Genomic DNA, 15,615 nt, shown 5'->3' with positions numbered 1-15,615 from the left:
CTGTCTGTCTGTCTGTGACTGGATTCAGGTACCCGACCAAAGTGATGCGAGGTCTGCGCAATAGTCTTATACACTCACAGTCAAATTTAAACGTCCAAGTCCGGTTTACATGTTCATACTTGTCAACATTGTTAAACAATAAGAAGACATTACGCAAATATAGGACAGAAAATTAATAAACAAGGGATGTTAACAGTGTACCTTTAAAAAAATTCATAGATGCTTGATTTTTGCGAAATGAAATAACTACATCTACTGCAGAAAAAATGCCACTCCGTCGCCTGCTCTGGGCCGCGCCACTGTAGCTTCTGGCGGTATTTTAACAAATCAACCGGCAACGGTTACGAAAGGTTCCACTAGACAGATTCCACGTACTGCTTGGAACACACGATAACTAGGGCTACGCGGTTCTATAAACGTTTAAGTATGGCGCCTCGATTCATGCGCGTCTCCGCCGTACGGCAGCGCTGGCATCGAGGCACCGGGTCTGGAGCAGTGGAACGCGGTAAGTTTAAATTGACTTGAGCAAACCTTTAGCGTGTTTACCTTAGGGGGAGACTGGAGGGAGAAGAACAGTATGAGAGGTGAGCGGGAAAGCGAAGGGCGGCATTTACTTGGCAAACGAAAGGAGCAGATACGCGGTAAATTTTATAATTATCGCACATTGAGCACCGAATTTCTTGAAACTGCAATATCCGGCATCAAGTTCTTTCCGAAAGGCTTAACCAATCTTTTAAATTCCGTACGCTTTGTACATCGACACTTTTGGGAGAAAGTTGGAAGCACCACCGTATTTACCGGACCGTAAAAGTTGGTGTATACAATCAGCGTCCCACGGCTTCCGCACCGAGAAACATAACCACTCCCTCAGAATTGTTTGGTGGTATAACTTGCGATTTTGGACACGAATTGTGGGTCCGGTTACAAAGTCCCGACGGAGGAGCCGAATTCTCCGAGACGTATTGATTTAGTCGCAGTTTAATGGAGCACCGCTTAAAACATATTCTGACTGTCCGAAATGCATGTTTTCACACTTGTATGCAACACATACCCATAGTTGGAAACGACGGTCCTCCGAATGAGAGAACTCCGAGAGGTGGCAAAATACTGGGCATGCCACCTTGCTCTATCTCGTTCCCGCGCTTTCGAACATCTTCTTTTCAAGCGCAGCTTTCTTTACCTCAATGCTGGCGATCGTACGTGACAGCGTGCTGCAAGAAAGCCAGTTTTCTCTGACCACGATGATGGTCGTGGGGGAAGGGAAATATGAATCAAACGCGGAGCTTTCCCTCGTATAAAGCACACTTCTTCAAAGCGCAAAATGCAAGTCCAAAATGCAAGTGAATAAGCCCAAAACGCACCGCGAGAAAGCCGCTTTACGCAAAGGGTTTCCACAAAGGCACATCATGCACTGCAGTGTCCAGGCAACACTTTGTCCCTGGCTAATCCCCCCGAGTGTGTATGTTGCAAACACATCAAGGGCATCATCATCATTGCATTTTAAACTCAGACAACGACGAATTCCTGACGTGTTTGGACTTCGATTCGTCTCGATTTGCGGCGGAAAAGTACTTCGCATTACAATAAACATTTGTTAGATGAATCAATCTTGACGGTGTTTGCTCCAGAACCCCCGCCGCACGTATTATTACCGGGTAACTTGCGCTCCCCTGCCATTTTCATTTCCGGTATTCGTAGTTTCTTGTAAAATGAAGCTGTCGGGCAACATGCGAAAATGGATGAAAAGATACTGTTCGTGTGCTGGACTGAAATAGCATAAACGTGTAGAGCTGAAGTCCGACTTAACGAATTGTACAGAGAAAAAAGCATTTTTCATAAATTCGAAAATATCATAAAACCAAGAAAACACGATTCTTGCAAACCGGCAAACTACTACCAGATGCACGCGGCAAACGTTTCGTAGGAAAATTGGAGGCTAAAGTGTGGGCGCCTTAAAATCATCCTTTCGTGCCTAAGTGAAGCCCGAAACCATGTTATTTTCTGCACAGCTTATAATGCTGTTGTCGCAGTTTCCGGAGAATAATTATCTTTCCGGAGAATGCAGGTACTGCCATGGATCAGCCCATCCGCGTCAACACCAGCTGACCGCTTGTATGAAAATCATTATCAAGCGCCCAATTCTTATTATTGTCGTTTAAAAACCCTGCATTGTATTTTTTGGTGTATTAAGCCCGGGAGCGGGCCGGATATGAATAAATTTGTAGTCTATTTCTTTTAGCGTTTGGGCTTCGAGCCTTTTGTAGTGCTTTAGTGGCTTACAGCGTACGATTCAGTACTTAAGTGGACGACTTTTTTATATATATAAAAAAATCAGTAGTTGGTGCACGTTTGATTTGTGTTCATTATTCTTCCGTCGTCTGCGCTGCGCTCTAAAAAGCGTTACATTAATTAGCAAGATGCCTCAAAGTAGCCCCTGCGAATTCAAACATAGCGGGTATCTGGTCCATTGTGTAAGAGTGCCGAGCAAACGCGCATTATGTAAAAATAAAGTGTAACCTGGGACCTTTAACTTAAATCCTATGTTTTTGCAATGAGAAAAATTTTCGTATATAAAAAAATTCTTTACCATGGAATGCTCCTTTGTCCTTGCATCGAGTAAACGGAGCTTTCAATAGCTCCCCGGCACCACCGTAGTATGACCGGTTATACCCAATTGCCACAGTATAAAAAACAGGCCAACCGGCAAAGAGAATTTTGTCCACCCATAGGTGGAGAGAAATTAACGGGAAAAGCCATCTTGCGACCCACCGCCAGGGGAGCGGGCCCGGGGGGACCCCCCTTGTCCCCCCTAGGAAGAAGCCGGATGGGGTGGGTTGCTGGGAACGGGAACTTGGGCATCGGGATGGGTTATGGGAAAAGGGATGAGAATGCAGTGGGAAGACCACAGTCAACCTGCAAACTAACGACATTACTCGGTTTATTTTAAGCAGTATTCATTTCGGTGACCCATCCGTGCCGCCAACGAGCAAATTTGAAAAATCACAGTAACGTGCATATCATGTGACTCTGAAACAGGATCTGCAGTGCACTGTAACACTGCGCAGTGCCGAAGGTCATGCTTGCACTGCGTGATCTCAGAGCGCATACCAAATATTTCAGTCAGATTGTGAGCTCGACGTCGTCATTCGCCTAAAGTGTGTTGCTCTGCATGAATTTTTTCATCGAGTGCATTGTGATGAATCGGAACCACATCATTGTCCGGGAGTGTAGGAGGAGGAGGAGGAAGTGGTTGTTGGGGAGGGAGGGGGGGAGGGGGGGGAGGGGGAAAGAGGCCGGTAACTGTCTGGCGTTTCGAATGCTATTTATGAGCAAGAAGCTAGGAGGGCCGTCCGAAACTAAACGTTCAAAATAGAAAACGCACAAATTTCAGCAATGCTTTATTTTACTCTGTTTATGCGTACTCCTGGCAGAACTCGGAGATTTACAGCGGTTACTATCAGCCGATAGAGCGAGTAGAGAAAGCGGCTTCAGCTCATGAGGGCAGCACATGCATTCAAACACAATATCTCTTTGCGGAATACGGGGCTCTACCTCCTTGAGACAGGGGGAGGCGACGCACCTTCGGACCTTTTGTTTTTCTGAGCTGTTTTGTAGCGCCTGCTCGTGCCTCACAGCGTGTATTGTGCTGCGCGAAGTTACCGAAGTGAAGCAAAAAATACAAACCCAGGGTATGAAGTATGAGTCATGAGCGGCCACTCAAAGTATGTTCGCCATTTGTAAGTAGTCGCAGTTTGTGTTATTCGACACGTCGGTTAACTACGCTGCAGTTGAACGGCACCTTTGCTTCTCATGTTCCATTAGGCGAGAAGGCGGAGTGGAAAGCAGTCAGCGCAAGGAGCGGGACTGACGGGCAGACAGGCGACGGTGGAGGCACAAGCAATCGACACCGGCCGATGAGATCGCTACGAAGGTAAGAAGCAGCTCTGTTCGACGCCTGCGCCCACTGCTATAATTATTAGTGTAAAACGCAGCAATTATACATTGCAATGCCTCCGTGGAATGGTTTGTCGAACGATGATGTTCACAATGCCTGCTCATTATTATTAAGTCTCTAGAGAGTATGCATTGAGGCGACAAAACAGATGCTTCATTAGTCACATTTTTGCGACACCTAAACTTGCTACATGAACTTAAATCCGCAACTGCGAGAACACCATCTTGAAGGCTTCGAAACTGGAAACTTGGCTCTTCTCAGCCGGATACAAAGGCGACCTAGCTAGGCGTGCCTTTGAATTTCGCAGAGTTGGTCCTCATTGGTACCATTGGTCATATGCCATTGAAGCAGCCGCGAGAGCAAAGCAAAAGTTGGATTCATAAAAAACATTACTGTGTTCCGGGAACAATGGTACCCAGTTCATAGCTAGCTTCAAACCTACATATTATAAAATACAAATGAAGCAGCCGAGTCTCGCCAGCCGCTTTCCCGCGATGTCTTGGTGACGTCACGGAATCTCGTTTGTGCAACTGGTGGCTGCTGCTATGAGAAATGACTGGACGATTGTGGTGGGGCCTGTACTTCCGTTTGATTGTGTCACTTTGATGCCAGCGTGCCGTTAAGAATGTTTGTAGTGTTGGCCCATAAATACGTCACTCCTGCTCACATTACATCACTGCAGTTTCAAATTTGAATTTTCACAAATTTCGCCCGCGTTATCGTTTAAAAAAACGTTTTTTGTGGATGCAATGACGCTGTTTTACCAAATGGTAGTTTTTCCAAACTAAACAAATTTGCATTTGTCTTCTAAAAATTTGGTCCCTGCATACCTCCATCACTGCGACGCAACATCCATGTCCTCCTCATTCCGCGCCTAATGCACCCTACATACAACGCCGGCCGTCGTCAGCATCGTACACGCCTCCTCATCAGAAAATACCACAGCGACCCGATCACCCTCTATATGGACGCCTCTTCCTACCCAAAATAACTCGCTCACGTCGCTACTGTTGCCTGCTTCGATAATGACTTCCTCACCTCGGCAAATGTCTGCACAACCCCTACTACCACGGCCGAAGAAGCAGCCGTTGTCCTCGCAATGACAGAAGCCACAAGTGCCAGCGTAACAATTCTGTCGGACTCACAAGCTGCCTGCCGTCGTTTTGCACTCGGACGAGTCTCGGCTATTACCCTGGCCATCCTTTCTCGATGCCCCAGCCTCCCTCATTCCCGCATAGTGTGGACACCCAGCCACACTGCCCTCCTTGGTAACGAGGTGGCGCACGCCACCGCCCGAGCTCTCCTTCACCGGGCATTCCCAGAAGAGGCCTACAACGCAGCCAACATTGCCAACTCCCTTACGCCCCTCTCCCAAACATACACCGACACCCTCGACCACTATAGAGCAACCCGACACACCGATTCCGAGTCACTAGACCCAACGCGTCAGTAGACCCAACGAGGGACTCGGATGGATCTCTTGACTCGTTGGATCTTCTGACTCAGGCATCACGTGATCTAGTGAATCTCCTTACTCGTTGGATCTAATGACCCGTTTGATCTAGTGACCATAAGCGCGACGTACCTATATCCCTCCTGATCCTTCCCTTTCTACCGCAGACGCCCGCGTTTGGCGCCGACTTCAAACCAATACGTTTTACAATCACCTCCATCTCCACCACATCTCTCTTGCTAACTACCCACTTAACTCCCCCAATGCAATAAGCCTAACACCACAGATCATCTCGTCTGGACGTGCGCCACCAACCCTCCACCACCCAGATCCCCTACCCTTGAGCAGTGGGAGTGCGCGTTGCAGAGCAGTCGGCTCGAAGATCCGGAGGCCCTGCTCAGAAAAAGTTTTTTTTTTCATCCTCCATGCTGATCTCTCGGGCGAGGAGGGCAGCCGCGGCACGCCGCCTACCGGACTAGGATGGCCATCCACAGCTCCTAACTCTTTTTTCCCCTACCCCTTCTCTGTTGTTTCAATAAACGTTTTCTCTCTCTCTCTCTCTCTCCGATCCCTCGGTGATCGGAGAACAGACATCGGTAAATAGACAGCAAAATGGAGAAAACCGGCGCCAAAGAAGTCGCTTGTTGTACTCCCTGCCATCACTAGAAGCAATCAACATCTCTCTCTCCAGGACCACAGAAATCCTTCCCATGCTCCTGAAGTTCATTTGATGCCGTTGTCATTCACTTTGACCTTTGCCTGTCAGGTGGCCCAGCAAGCCATCGGTATATTGCAAGGGTAGTTGATCCCTTGACACATCATGCGGAAAACGAACCTCTCTGTACTGGCGGTAATTTTGAGGTATCTGCCTGTCTTCCGACGACTGCATTCTTGCAACAAGTCACGTCGGCTGCGTGTCGAGGACGGGGAGAACGTTTTAATCAACAGTACTAAGAGCAATCCGTGGTGATACGACAGTTTACACTTGGCTCCTAGTTATCATTCTCAGACGAATGGACGAACTTACCGATTCGGCTGTGAATTCCAAACTTCATTTTCGAGACATTTCATACCGGAAATATCATTTGGTACAATGTACTCTCCCGTTTGTCACTTTCTTTCTTTCCGGCTTTACGCCGGCATTTGGTCTCCATTTCTTTTTTTTTGTACTTGCCACGCCTGGAGCATCCTTTCCTAACCAGTTTTTATTCTCGCCTGACACAACATTGACAGTCGCCCGTAAGAAAATAGTATTTTGCCATGCAGACAGACAAATACCTTTTATTTAGGCCTTGCGAAAATACGTTGGGATTGTAGTTGCGGGCTGCTCCCACGCAGGGAGAGGAAGGCCGTGGCCCTCTGCCCTTTTGTAGGACCTCTCGACAGCCATGAGCTGGACGGAAAGGTCACCGCCTTTGAGAGGTTCCTCCCAATCGTCTTTTTTATTAAACAAAGCGTCGCGTAATGCCGGGCTTTGCTAGAGCATGTGATCTGACGACCAATACGCCTCGTCGCAGTCCAGACAGTGCGGTTCAATGTTGGGGACAAAGTGACTAAACCTGCCCTTTTCAGGGCAGGTTTAGTCACTTTGTATTTCAACCGGGAGATCAGGCTTTGCTCTCTAGTGGTCTACCCTTCCCGGGCATATAAGAAAATTTCCCTCTCGTTTTATTGGTCCACATACTTAAGCAGACTTAACCGATGGCTGCGGATTTGGAATCGTGCATGTCTCCTCTCACCTGAATTTCATTATACAGCATGTTACGTCTGCCTAAATTGCGGTGTGAACAGTGGTTCAGCTGGAGAGGGGGCTGGGAACTTGTATGAGCATTCACTCAATTCTAATCCTCCCAATGGCACGTGGTTATCTTCATCTCTCAACGAGAACTCCTTACTATCGTTATTCCGGAACGAAACATGACCATCGTTATGTATCCATTGTATGGATTCAGTGCACGCTAGACGGATTTAGGTATGGCAGTCATTACTTCGACTAGCACGATTGCGGCCAACCTTCACAAGAATGCGCTGTTCTCCACTACGGCGCGCCTCATCGCCTGCGTTGCGTCGGCGCGTCAAACCCTACAATCGATCAATCAATGCGCTGTTGCCTTTTTACCCTGAATCTCTGAAAGATAGCTATAGCGCTCCGCGCCCGTAATCAATTTTTTTTCAGGCGCCAAAATTCACGACAATATTCTCGCCCGCCAAAGCTAAAGTGCGGACGGCGCTCCATGATTCGTTCAATCGTCACCAATTTTCGAACATTGCAAAGAGAAGCGTCAACACCCGCCGTCGCAGTTTGAACGGATGAGAAATGCCGCCACAGTCCTTAAATCTCAAGCCCATACCTGGGAGCATAGAGGTTTTTATTAGCTTTCCTGGAGTGGAATCTGGCGCTTGTGTCAACGTGATTCTGCGAAAGCCCTCCATGCCTCCATGGGTGCCGCCATACTGTGTAGTTGGGCCGGAGGTTCGGCGGGGCATGGCCGCAACAACTTTGTGGCTACCGATTTTTTTTTTAAATCACTGCCGAAAGTACCGGCGTTAACAAGGTTTACGTTGTATTAAATTTTGTGTTCGAATGCTTGGGTTGAGAAATGAATTTGGGAGTTCGAAAGAAAAAAAAAGCAGGAGTCCTGCATTTGGCTCACGTCCTCAGATACGTCGGTCCGTCCAGGATATAATTTCAAATCATTACATACTCTAAAACAGATGGTTTTTTCTGTGCTTTTCTCTATATTAACTGAAAATAAATAATTTAGATTGTTTTGAACTGTGACCTTGTTTCCTCGCAGCACTGTAATATTATTGTATGCTATTCGCTTTGGCAAGCGAAGCAGAGGCAACAGCTCAAAATGGAAAAGTGATGTCGTCGCGTTGTATATATTTGTTTTGTCCAAGAAGATACAAATAAACCTAGAGGCAAAGCCTATTACCCCAAGTAAGTCTTTAAAGGAGCCATGAAGAGAAAATGCAAGTTGGTTTTATTCGAAAGATTTCGTGTTTTATAGTGCCCCCAGCGCTTGTCCGGATACAAACGGTGCTTTATTCACTGAGAAATTAAACAATTTAGGTTAAAATTTTCATTTTCCCGCTCAATCGTGCGTTTTCGTGGTCCCAAGTGACATCACTGAAACCGACCGCTCTGCAGCCTAGAGTACCTTCATTCACGCATCCGCCGTACAGGGTAGAGACACGTATACGCTGGCGCCGCCATTTTTGGTTGCTCGCTCGCCGCGGAAGCAAGTCATTGTGTCAAAACCGCGCTAAAATTATCGCCGCAACGCGGTTTACTGAAGAAGTTTGAATCATATTGTCTGTTTCGCGTTGCTAGGTCTCGTGGGAAACGAAAAGAATAACGCGCTGAGCCCGTTGGCCCAATTGCGGCGGCACGGGACCGTTCGAAGGTTGTCTCCACCCTGTACAGCGGTGGTGGTTTGTTCCCGCGTTTCTTTACGTTCTGTAGCCTAGATGGCGCCACCATACTGTGGCAAGCGTTTGGTTTGTTTTTGCCCGCATTTAAACCTGGCTTGTTTTTGTTCTGGGAGAAAATATTCGTTCCCTGAAACAGTGCTCGCTCGACAAATGGGGTCACGTAAGACACCGTTGCTTGCGTCAATCGGCCAGTGTCGTCTGAGACAACCCCAAGCCCCGTAGTGCTGTGCAGCGAAACCAGGCATGCTGTGCGCAGTACGAACAGCAGAACGCATCAGTACTTCTATGTTTACATGTGCTTTCATAACTTCCACGGTTTGTCCCATCATTCTTATTGCTTTGTAAAGAATGTGCCCTAAATTTAAGCGCAAATCGCTCCTTCGTCTAGTTTGTAAGTTCTACCTAATTTGCGTCTGCTTCTGCCAGCCTCCGCCAATCGCAGAGCTTAGCCCATGTGACGACATAGGTTCTGTTGCCGGAAATGAGCTGGTGGGTCGCATGACCATTCCCGTTTTTCCTAATTATGTAGCTTATTTGAGCGAAGTTTACGTTAAAAGTGGTGTCAGTATGATTCTAACGAGACAATCTTTAGAATGAACCAAACTTGTGTTTTCTCTTCATGGCTCCTTTAAGCACACGCACAACGCATTATGAAATTGCATTAATGCTTTAAATGGCAAATAAATACCGACTTGTCGAGTCGCCATTAATGTTGCCTCATTGCGCCTAATGCAGTGCGTGCTTCAAAGGGAACCGCACACAGAGACGGCGATGAGCGACGCGAAAATGTGAACTCAATGGGTACAGCAAACGGAAAGGGGTGGCAACTGCGGCAAGAGGTATAGACTTATACACAGGCCGTTGAGGGCCTCGCTCGCTTTTTGCCGTCTAGAAGCAGCCCACAAGCGAGCGGAGAGTGACGACGACGGAGGACATTGGCGGCAGTGCAATAATTTTAGGGGCGAAGCTCCTTAGGGCGTGGGTCTGTCCATCCTCGACGTATGTATGTAGCCACCTCTAGTTTAGTTCTTGGATTGTTTACTATATGGCGTGGCTACCTCTAGTTTAGTTCTTGGATTGCTTACTAGATGGCGGTACTTGTATATGATGAAAAGATGCGCTTGGATTGTTTACTAGATGGCGTGGCTACCTCTAGTTTAGTTCTTGGATTGTTTACTAGATGGCGGGGAGCGTTGTAATAAAATCCGTTCGCTGTTGGCGCGCGCTCGGAGTCGCCCGATGGATAAGGCTGCAGATGTGCGAGCCCGCGAGGCAGAAGCGCTCCGTGAAGCTGCGCGACGCCGCCGCCAAGATCCTGCCGTACGAGAGCGAGAGGCCGAAGCGTGTCGTCTGGCTGCGCGACGACGCCGTCAAGATCCCAGCGTTCGAGAACGAGAGGCCCAAGCGTCACGGCAACGGCGCGAGGACCCTGCCGTACGCGAAGCGGCACGGCTGCGGCGCGAAGAGGATCTCCAAAACGTCAGAGAACGGGAAGCGGCGAGAAAGCGCGCGTATCGGCAGGCAGACCCCGATGCAGTGAGAGCTCGTGAGGCGTCTGCAAAACGCATCAGGCGAGCTCAGCCCCAAGGTGCCGACGCGCGGTTTAAGCGAGACTTTCTAGACGTTACGTTCGGACACAGATGTAGTGGGCGAACTTTTACTGAAGAGTCACGGTTTTACCGATGATTTCCCCTCAGGAGCTTCGCCCACTCATCATCTTTCACCCCGTGGATATGCTGTGAATTTTTTTATAGACGATAGTCTCTCTTGAGCAATTTAAACCCAGAAATTTTGGTCTGTCTGTCTGTCTGTCTGTCTGTCCGTATGTCTGTCTGTTACTCGATTCAGCCACCCGGCCAAAGTAAAATGCATACTGCGCAATAGTCTTATAAACTCACAGCCAAATGTGAGCGTCTAAGCCCGGTTTATATGTTCATACTTGTCAACTTTGCTGAACATGAACAATACATTACGCAAATATAGGACCGAAAACTAATACACAAGGGATATTTACAGTATTCCTTTATTTAAAAAAAATCATGGATGCATGGTTTTTCGATAGCAAATGATAATCTACATCTACTGCAGAAAACCGCCGCCTGCTGTTGCCCGCGTTACCTCCAGGCGTCATATGAAAAATCACGCGGCAACAGCAACGAAAGGTTCCACTACCTCGGTTCCACGTTCTGCTTGTAACGCACGTGGAGCACGACAACGCGGTTCTATAAATCTTGAAGTCGGCCGCCTCGATTCATGCGCGTCTCCGCCGTACTGCAGCGCTGGCATCGAGGAACCCGGCATGTAGCAGTGGAACGCGGTTCATTGAAACCGCCTTGAGCAAACCTTTAGTGTGTTTACCTTGGGATGAGCGCGACAGAACAGGAACAGCATGAGAGTTGAGCGGGAAAGCAAAGAGGGGAATTTCCTTGGCAAGTCTCTACAAAGACTATCGTCTTTTGACGACATTTGCAATGAAAGGAGCAGATGCGTGGCCAATTTTTTCGCTTGTTGCTGTCGTCCACAATATCTATTTGTTGTGCCTACTCAGTTACGTTTTCCGCGTCGCTTGTAGCCGTCGCTGCGTGTGGTCACAACTTCATCTTGAGAAACTGCCCGTTAACGCAAGCACATGCGTTAACTCCTAATCACGCTGTTATTTAAACATACCTGTATTAGCCCCAGAATGAGAGAAAGTGGCATGCCGAACACCGAAGCACGCCGAAAACAGAACTAACAAACACTACAGAGCCGACAAGTCTAATCCATAGCACTTTGCACTAGCCACTTGCTGCTGCTAATCCGGTTGTCATGGTAACCACAATTCCCATGGCGGCACGCGATTGCAGAGACAGAATCCACGCTACGTAATATTGAGAAGCTCTATGGCCTAGCGCTGCTAAACGACTTAAAACGTGCTAGTTGCCAGCCTGACGCAGTAGACAGCTAAATTCCTGCCCCTGCGCGACCATAAAATTCTGTGGAGACTTCCTCAGGGATATGGTGGATATGCTTTGCAGCACCTCACTGAAAGTGTGGCAGTTACAGATCTCACTGTGTGTATTTTCGGTACAGCTTACCATAAACCGCTAACATACCGCCCTGTTAGGTCTCCTTCCTTCAGAATCCCGGGGCGTGCGGAATTATTAGCGAAATGCCGTCATTCGAGCACCCATAACGACTTAAGAGCTCTCCGCGTGGAAATGGCCGCCCCTGTGCGGAGCAGCTCACGAGGAGACGAACAGCTTGGAGGAAAAGCAACCGAAAAAGCAACGACGTTTTCGCACACTTTGCTGTGCTTAGTAGTGTAGAAGGATCGTCATAAGAGCATTCATTTGCTTTCTGACCAGTATGAGTAGATTACTCACTCAAACCATCTTACACAATCTCACTGTTCTTTATGGGTCGTTTTTTGAGATTCAGCTGGAGCGGTATTTCCGCGTAGTAAGGTATTTCCCAGGACATTACCTAGCAAGCTAGTGCGCCCCTCTGCTGGAATTTGCTCAGAACACGCACACATTTTCTGTGTCTGCATGGAGCTAGTAGCGGCTGAAGTGTACAACCTAGTGACTGAGGTTAATGGACAGTTACTGCGTCCGTCTTACAAAATGTTATGGTTTCTCATCGCTACTATTAAAATAAATAGAAAGAATTTACAATTTTTACATTTATCATCTCGCGCCCATCTTTTCAGCTTCCAGAAGAGATGGAAGGGTGGATTCGATGTTACTGCGCCAAATGCAGTGTTGCCTTCTCACCGGTTCCCTATCATTTGACCATGCAGGGCCGACTTGCAACCGAGCAGTAGCCGGATGTTACCGGACTGACGATGACGTATGATCACAGCAAGAGGGAAGGCAGCACGTGACTACCGTCTCCGTAGACGACGGAACAGCGTGTGGAGAAACAGCGTGCGAGCTAGGAGCTCGAAACTTGGCATAATAAAATGCTGAACTCGACGTACGAAACGGCTAGGAAAAAGTTCCAACCACATAATATCTGAAAGGCAGAACGGGATCAAAGACAAAGTTAATCTATCCAGTCCTTGTAGTGAATTCTCCCGACGAGAACGCAAGCATTGCAGAAAGAGTATGGTTTAGCGGTCGCTTAAATTTTAGCTCTAACGCATTAGAATTCCTTGTTCGAACGTTTGGTTCTGTCTGTAAATTTCGGCTAAGAATTGTGTGAGGGAAGTTTTTACTAGCCTAGTGTTTAGAAACTTTAGGCACGAAAGGCTAGAGTACATCTGAGGCAGCATTTTCTATGGGAACGTTATGGGGATTCGACGTCATAAGGTCTACCTCAACCCCAAATTGGCCTCACCCTTAACGAAAAGGTGAAGTTGAGGTGCTGTTAAAGCTTTACTAAGGTTGGGGAGTGAGACGTCGGCTAGTTTTGACTTCAACGTCAGCCAACGAGTATGAGGTCGCCTGACGTTGATGTCGGAGCAAAGACCAAGGTGATATCTGGTATCCCCGCGTTTACGTTTAGTGCAGACAATAGTGCAGCCTGTTATCACCTGTATGGTGTACTATGAAATTCAACGAATCCTTCAAACGAATGCGTGGGGGCGTGTTTAGCAAGTTTTTTCATACTTCAGGAAGTATTGTGGCGTCCTGGTAGATGAAGGTGTAAACAGGAGGGTGGTGATGCACTTTAAGTGTGGTGCACTTGGCGGAAGAGGCAGGCAGAAAGGCTATCCGGAGGGCAGGTCTCATAGAAGATGGCTGACTGACCCTGGCACGAGAGCGCGGGGTACGCGCATTTACGCCGTCGTCTTCGAACTCCTGGCTGGCCATGAAAGACGGAACGTATCTCCCACCGGGAGGCTGTACAGAGCACGACGCCACATCACACAGGGGATTGCTCACCTTAACCGTTATCAACCCGATAATGTTTAAGTTTGCTCACTTGGTATTATGCATATTGTATTCGGGAATAGGGCGCCGCTTCCATTCACCTAAAACTCATTGCTTTGAATGGTAAAATATTTGTCCAGTAAAACAGTGTTCTCATAAGCCCGTAACTCGCTATGCAACAGCAGTGAAGGATGTGTCCACATCGTCGTCTGCGTACATTCCTTCAAGTGGGCATCTGAAACATGGAAGTCCGCAAATGGTCAGTGCTGACGAGCTCAGGTAAAAGGGCGACACCAGGATGGTTTGTTGTCGTGTGTGTCTCGCGACATCATAAACTCAAAACAGCAACGCAGTACTCGGCAACACAACTGTGCATGAAATATCTCGCGACATCATAAACTCAGGATCAGCAACGCAATATCTAGCGCCGCAACTGCGCATGAAATGATGCTCGCACAATTTTGCATTCCCAAGAAAATTTTAGGTACAGTTTCTGTAGATGGCTTCAAAGCCATGTTAAGATATTTCCTCCAGAACGTTTATCCTGTGATGGTACATAGGATGATTAAAGGATACCAATTCCTGTGTTGCATTCAAGCAAGGGTTTTCGATTTTAGGATGTGCTTCCTCTGCGTTCGACGCCTTATATACCAGCACCATGTTTCGCGGAAAGATCGTAAGTCAAAAGTGAGATCGATAATATAAAAATTGCGCAAGAAACAACTACAAAAGCATATTTTAGAAATTTCGGATACGAAGCCTCGTCTCAAAGGGTTCGGTGCCATCGCCAGACCGTTAAGAAGAAGCGATATTAAACGTACGAACTCAGCAATTAATCCGGTGCCGCCAATTAAAAGCTTGAAGTGCCATGTTCAGGTTCGTAGTTATTTCCGCTCTTCTACGTCAATAGTCATGTCAATTTCCGGCTGATGGCTTCAATCCCCCGAGAATCTCGCTCAGTTAGCCTTATAAGAAGCGTAATATTGCAGGCTAAGGTGGCTGTGAGGTTACCAACTACGCTAGAATACTTAGCTGATCTCTAAAAGCTCACTAGAATTTATTAACCTAATTAATTTCGTGTCCACAATGATTGCACATATGTGCTGCATATGTGAAGATATGCCTATGACAACACTGAAAGCCACCTATAGACCGTTCCATCGGGAGAGGGGGAAACGTACTCTCGCATTCAGCGGCCGCACCGCGCGGACCGCCTTTCCCCCTCTCTGGAGTGCGCGCGCCGATCACGGCGGGCCTGGCGCGGCTGCTCCTTTGCCATGGCTACGCTTTGTAGGCATCGCGCGGGCGGGTTTAACCACTCGTTTACGTATTATTTAAAGGAAATTTTGCTAATAAATGAGCCAAACTAGCAGATTGTGAGTTGCGCACTTAATAGCACACAAAATTTTGGCAATTTTGTTCTTCTGAGCTCTTTCTGTACACTCCAACCTTGGAGTAGTGGCAGAAAATGCTTCTACCTTTTTTTCCACCAAAACTAAAATGGGTAACTGAAACTTGCCTGTGCCGCAGATGGTATTAGTTCCATCTCCACTGCTGCTGCGGTCACATTGCGGCGTACCCGGCTCCAAACGTGGGCTGGCGTTGGCGATTTTCACAGTGACTACTAGTACCTCCCTAGGTTGTCCCTTTCCCCAGCCAATCTGAGCGGAAGGGCGGATGGGGCTATTGAAGGGGATTCCACCTCCCTTCTTCCCCCATCCCCGACTCGGGCAAAATAAAGTTGTTCACTTGCTCACTTCAGCCAAGAGTTCAATCTAGTACCCAAATATGATGTCTCTTTGTCGGCAACATCAAACCTAGATAAAAGCAACGCAAAAGCGAAAGCTTGTCTGGTTGTCCAACGGCGGGCGCTTAATAAGACGCTTAATAAGTTGCCCAACGGCGGACGCTCT

General features: G+C 47.7%; 1 protein-coding gene across 1 annotated transcript in view; it reads left to right on the top strand.

Moving 5' to 3' along the window:
* The window catches only part of LOC144166755 (uncharacterized), a 62,467-nt gene that overhangs the window by 30,408 nt on the left and 16,444 nt on the right, over positions 1-15,615 (top strand). Inside the window, exon 7 of the mRNA XM_077696245.1 lies at positions 3,823-3,931. Coding sequence (XP_077552371.1) covers positions 3,823-3,931 — 109 coding nt within the window. The remainder of the gene's footprint in view (positions 1-3,822; positions 3,932-15,615) is intronic.

Source organism: Haemaphysalis longicornis, unplaced genomic scaffold (assembly GCF_048455015.1).
Source record: "Haemaphysalis longicornis isolate Haplotype H1 unplaced genomic scaffold, Haemaphysalis longicornis Haplotype H1 scaffold_19, whole genome shotgun sequence".
In the NCBI taxonomy this organism is placed as follows: Eukaryota; Metazoa; Arthropoda; class Arachnida; order Ixodida; family Ixodidae; genus Haemaphysalis; species Haemaphysalis longicornis.
Note: the sequence above shows the minus strand (reverse complement) of the source record. Positions and strands in the feature narration are given on the sequence as shown.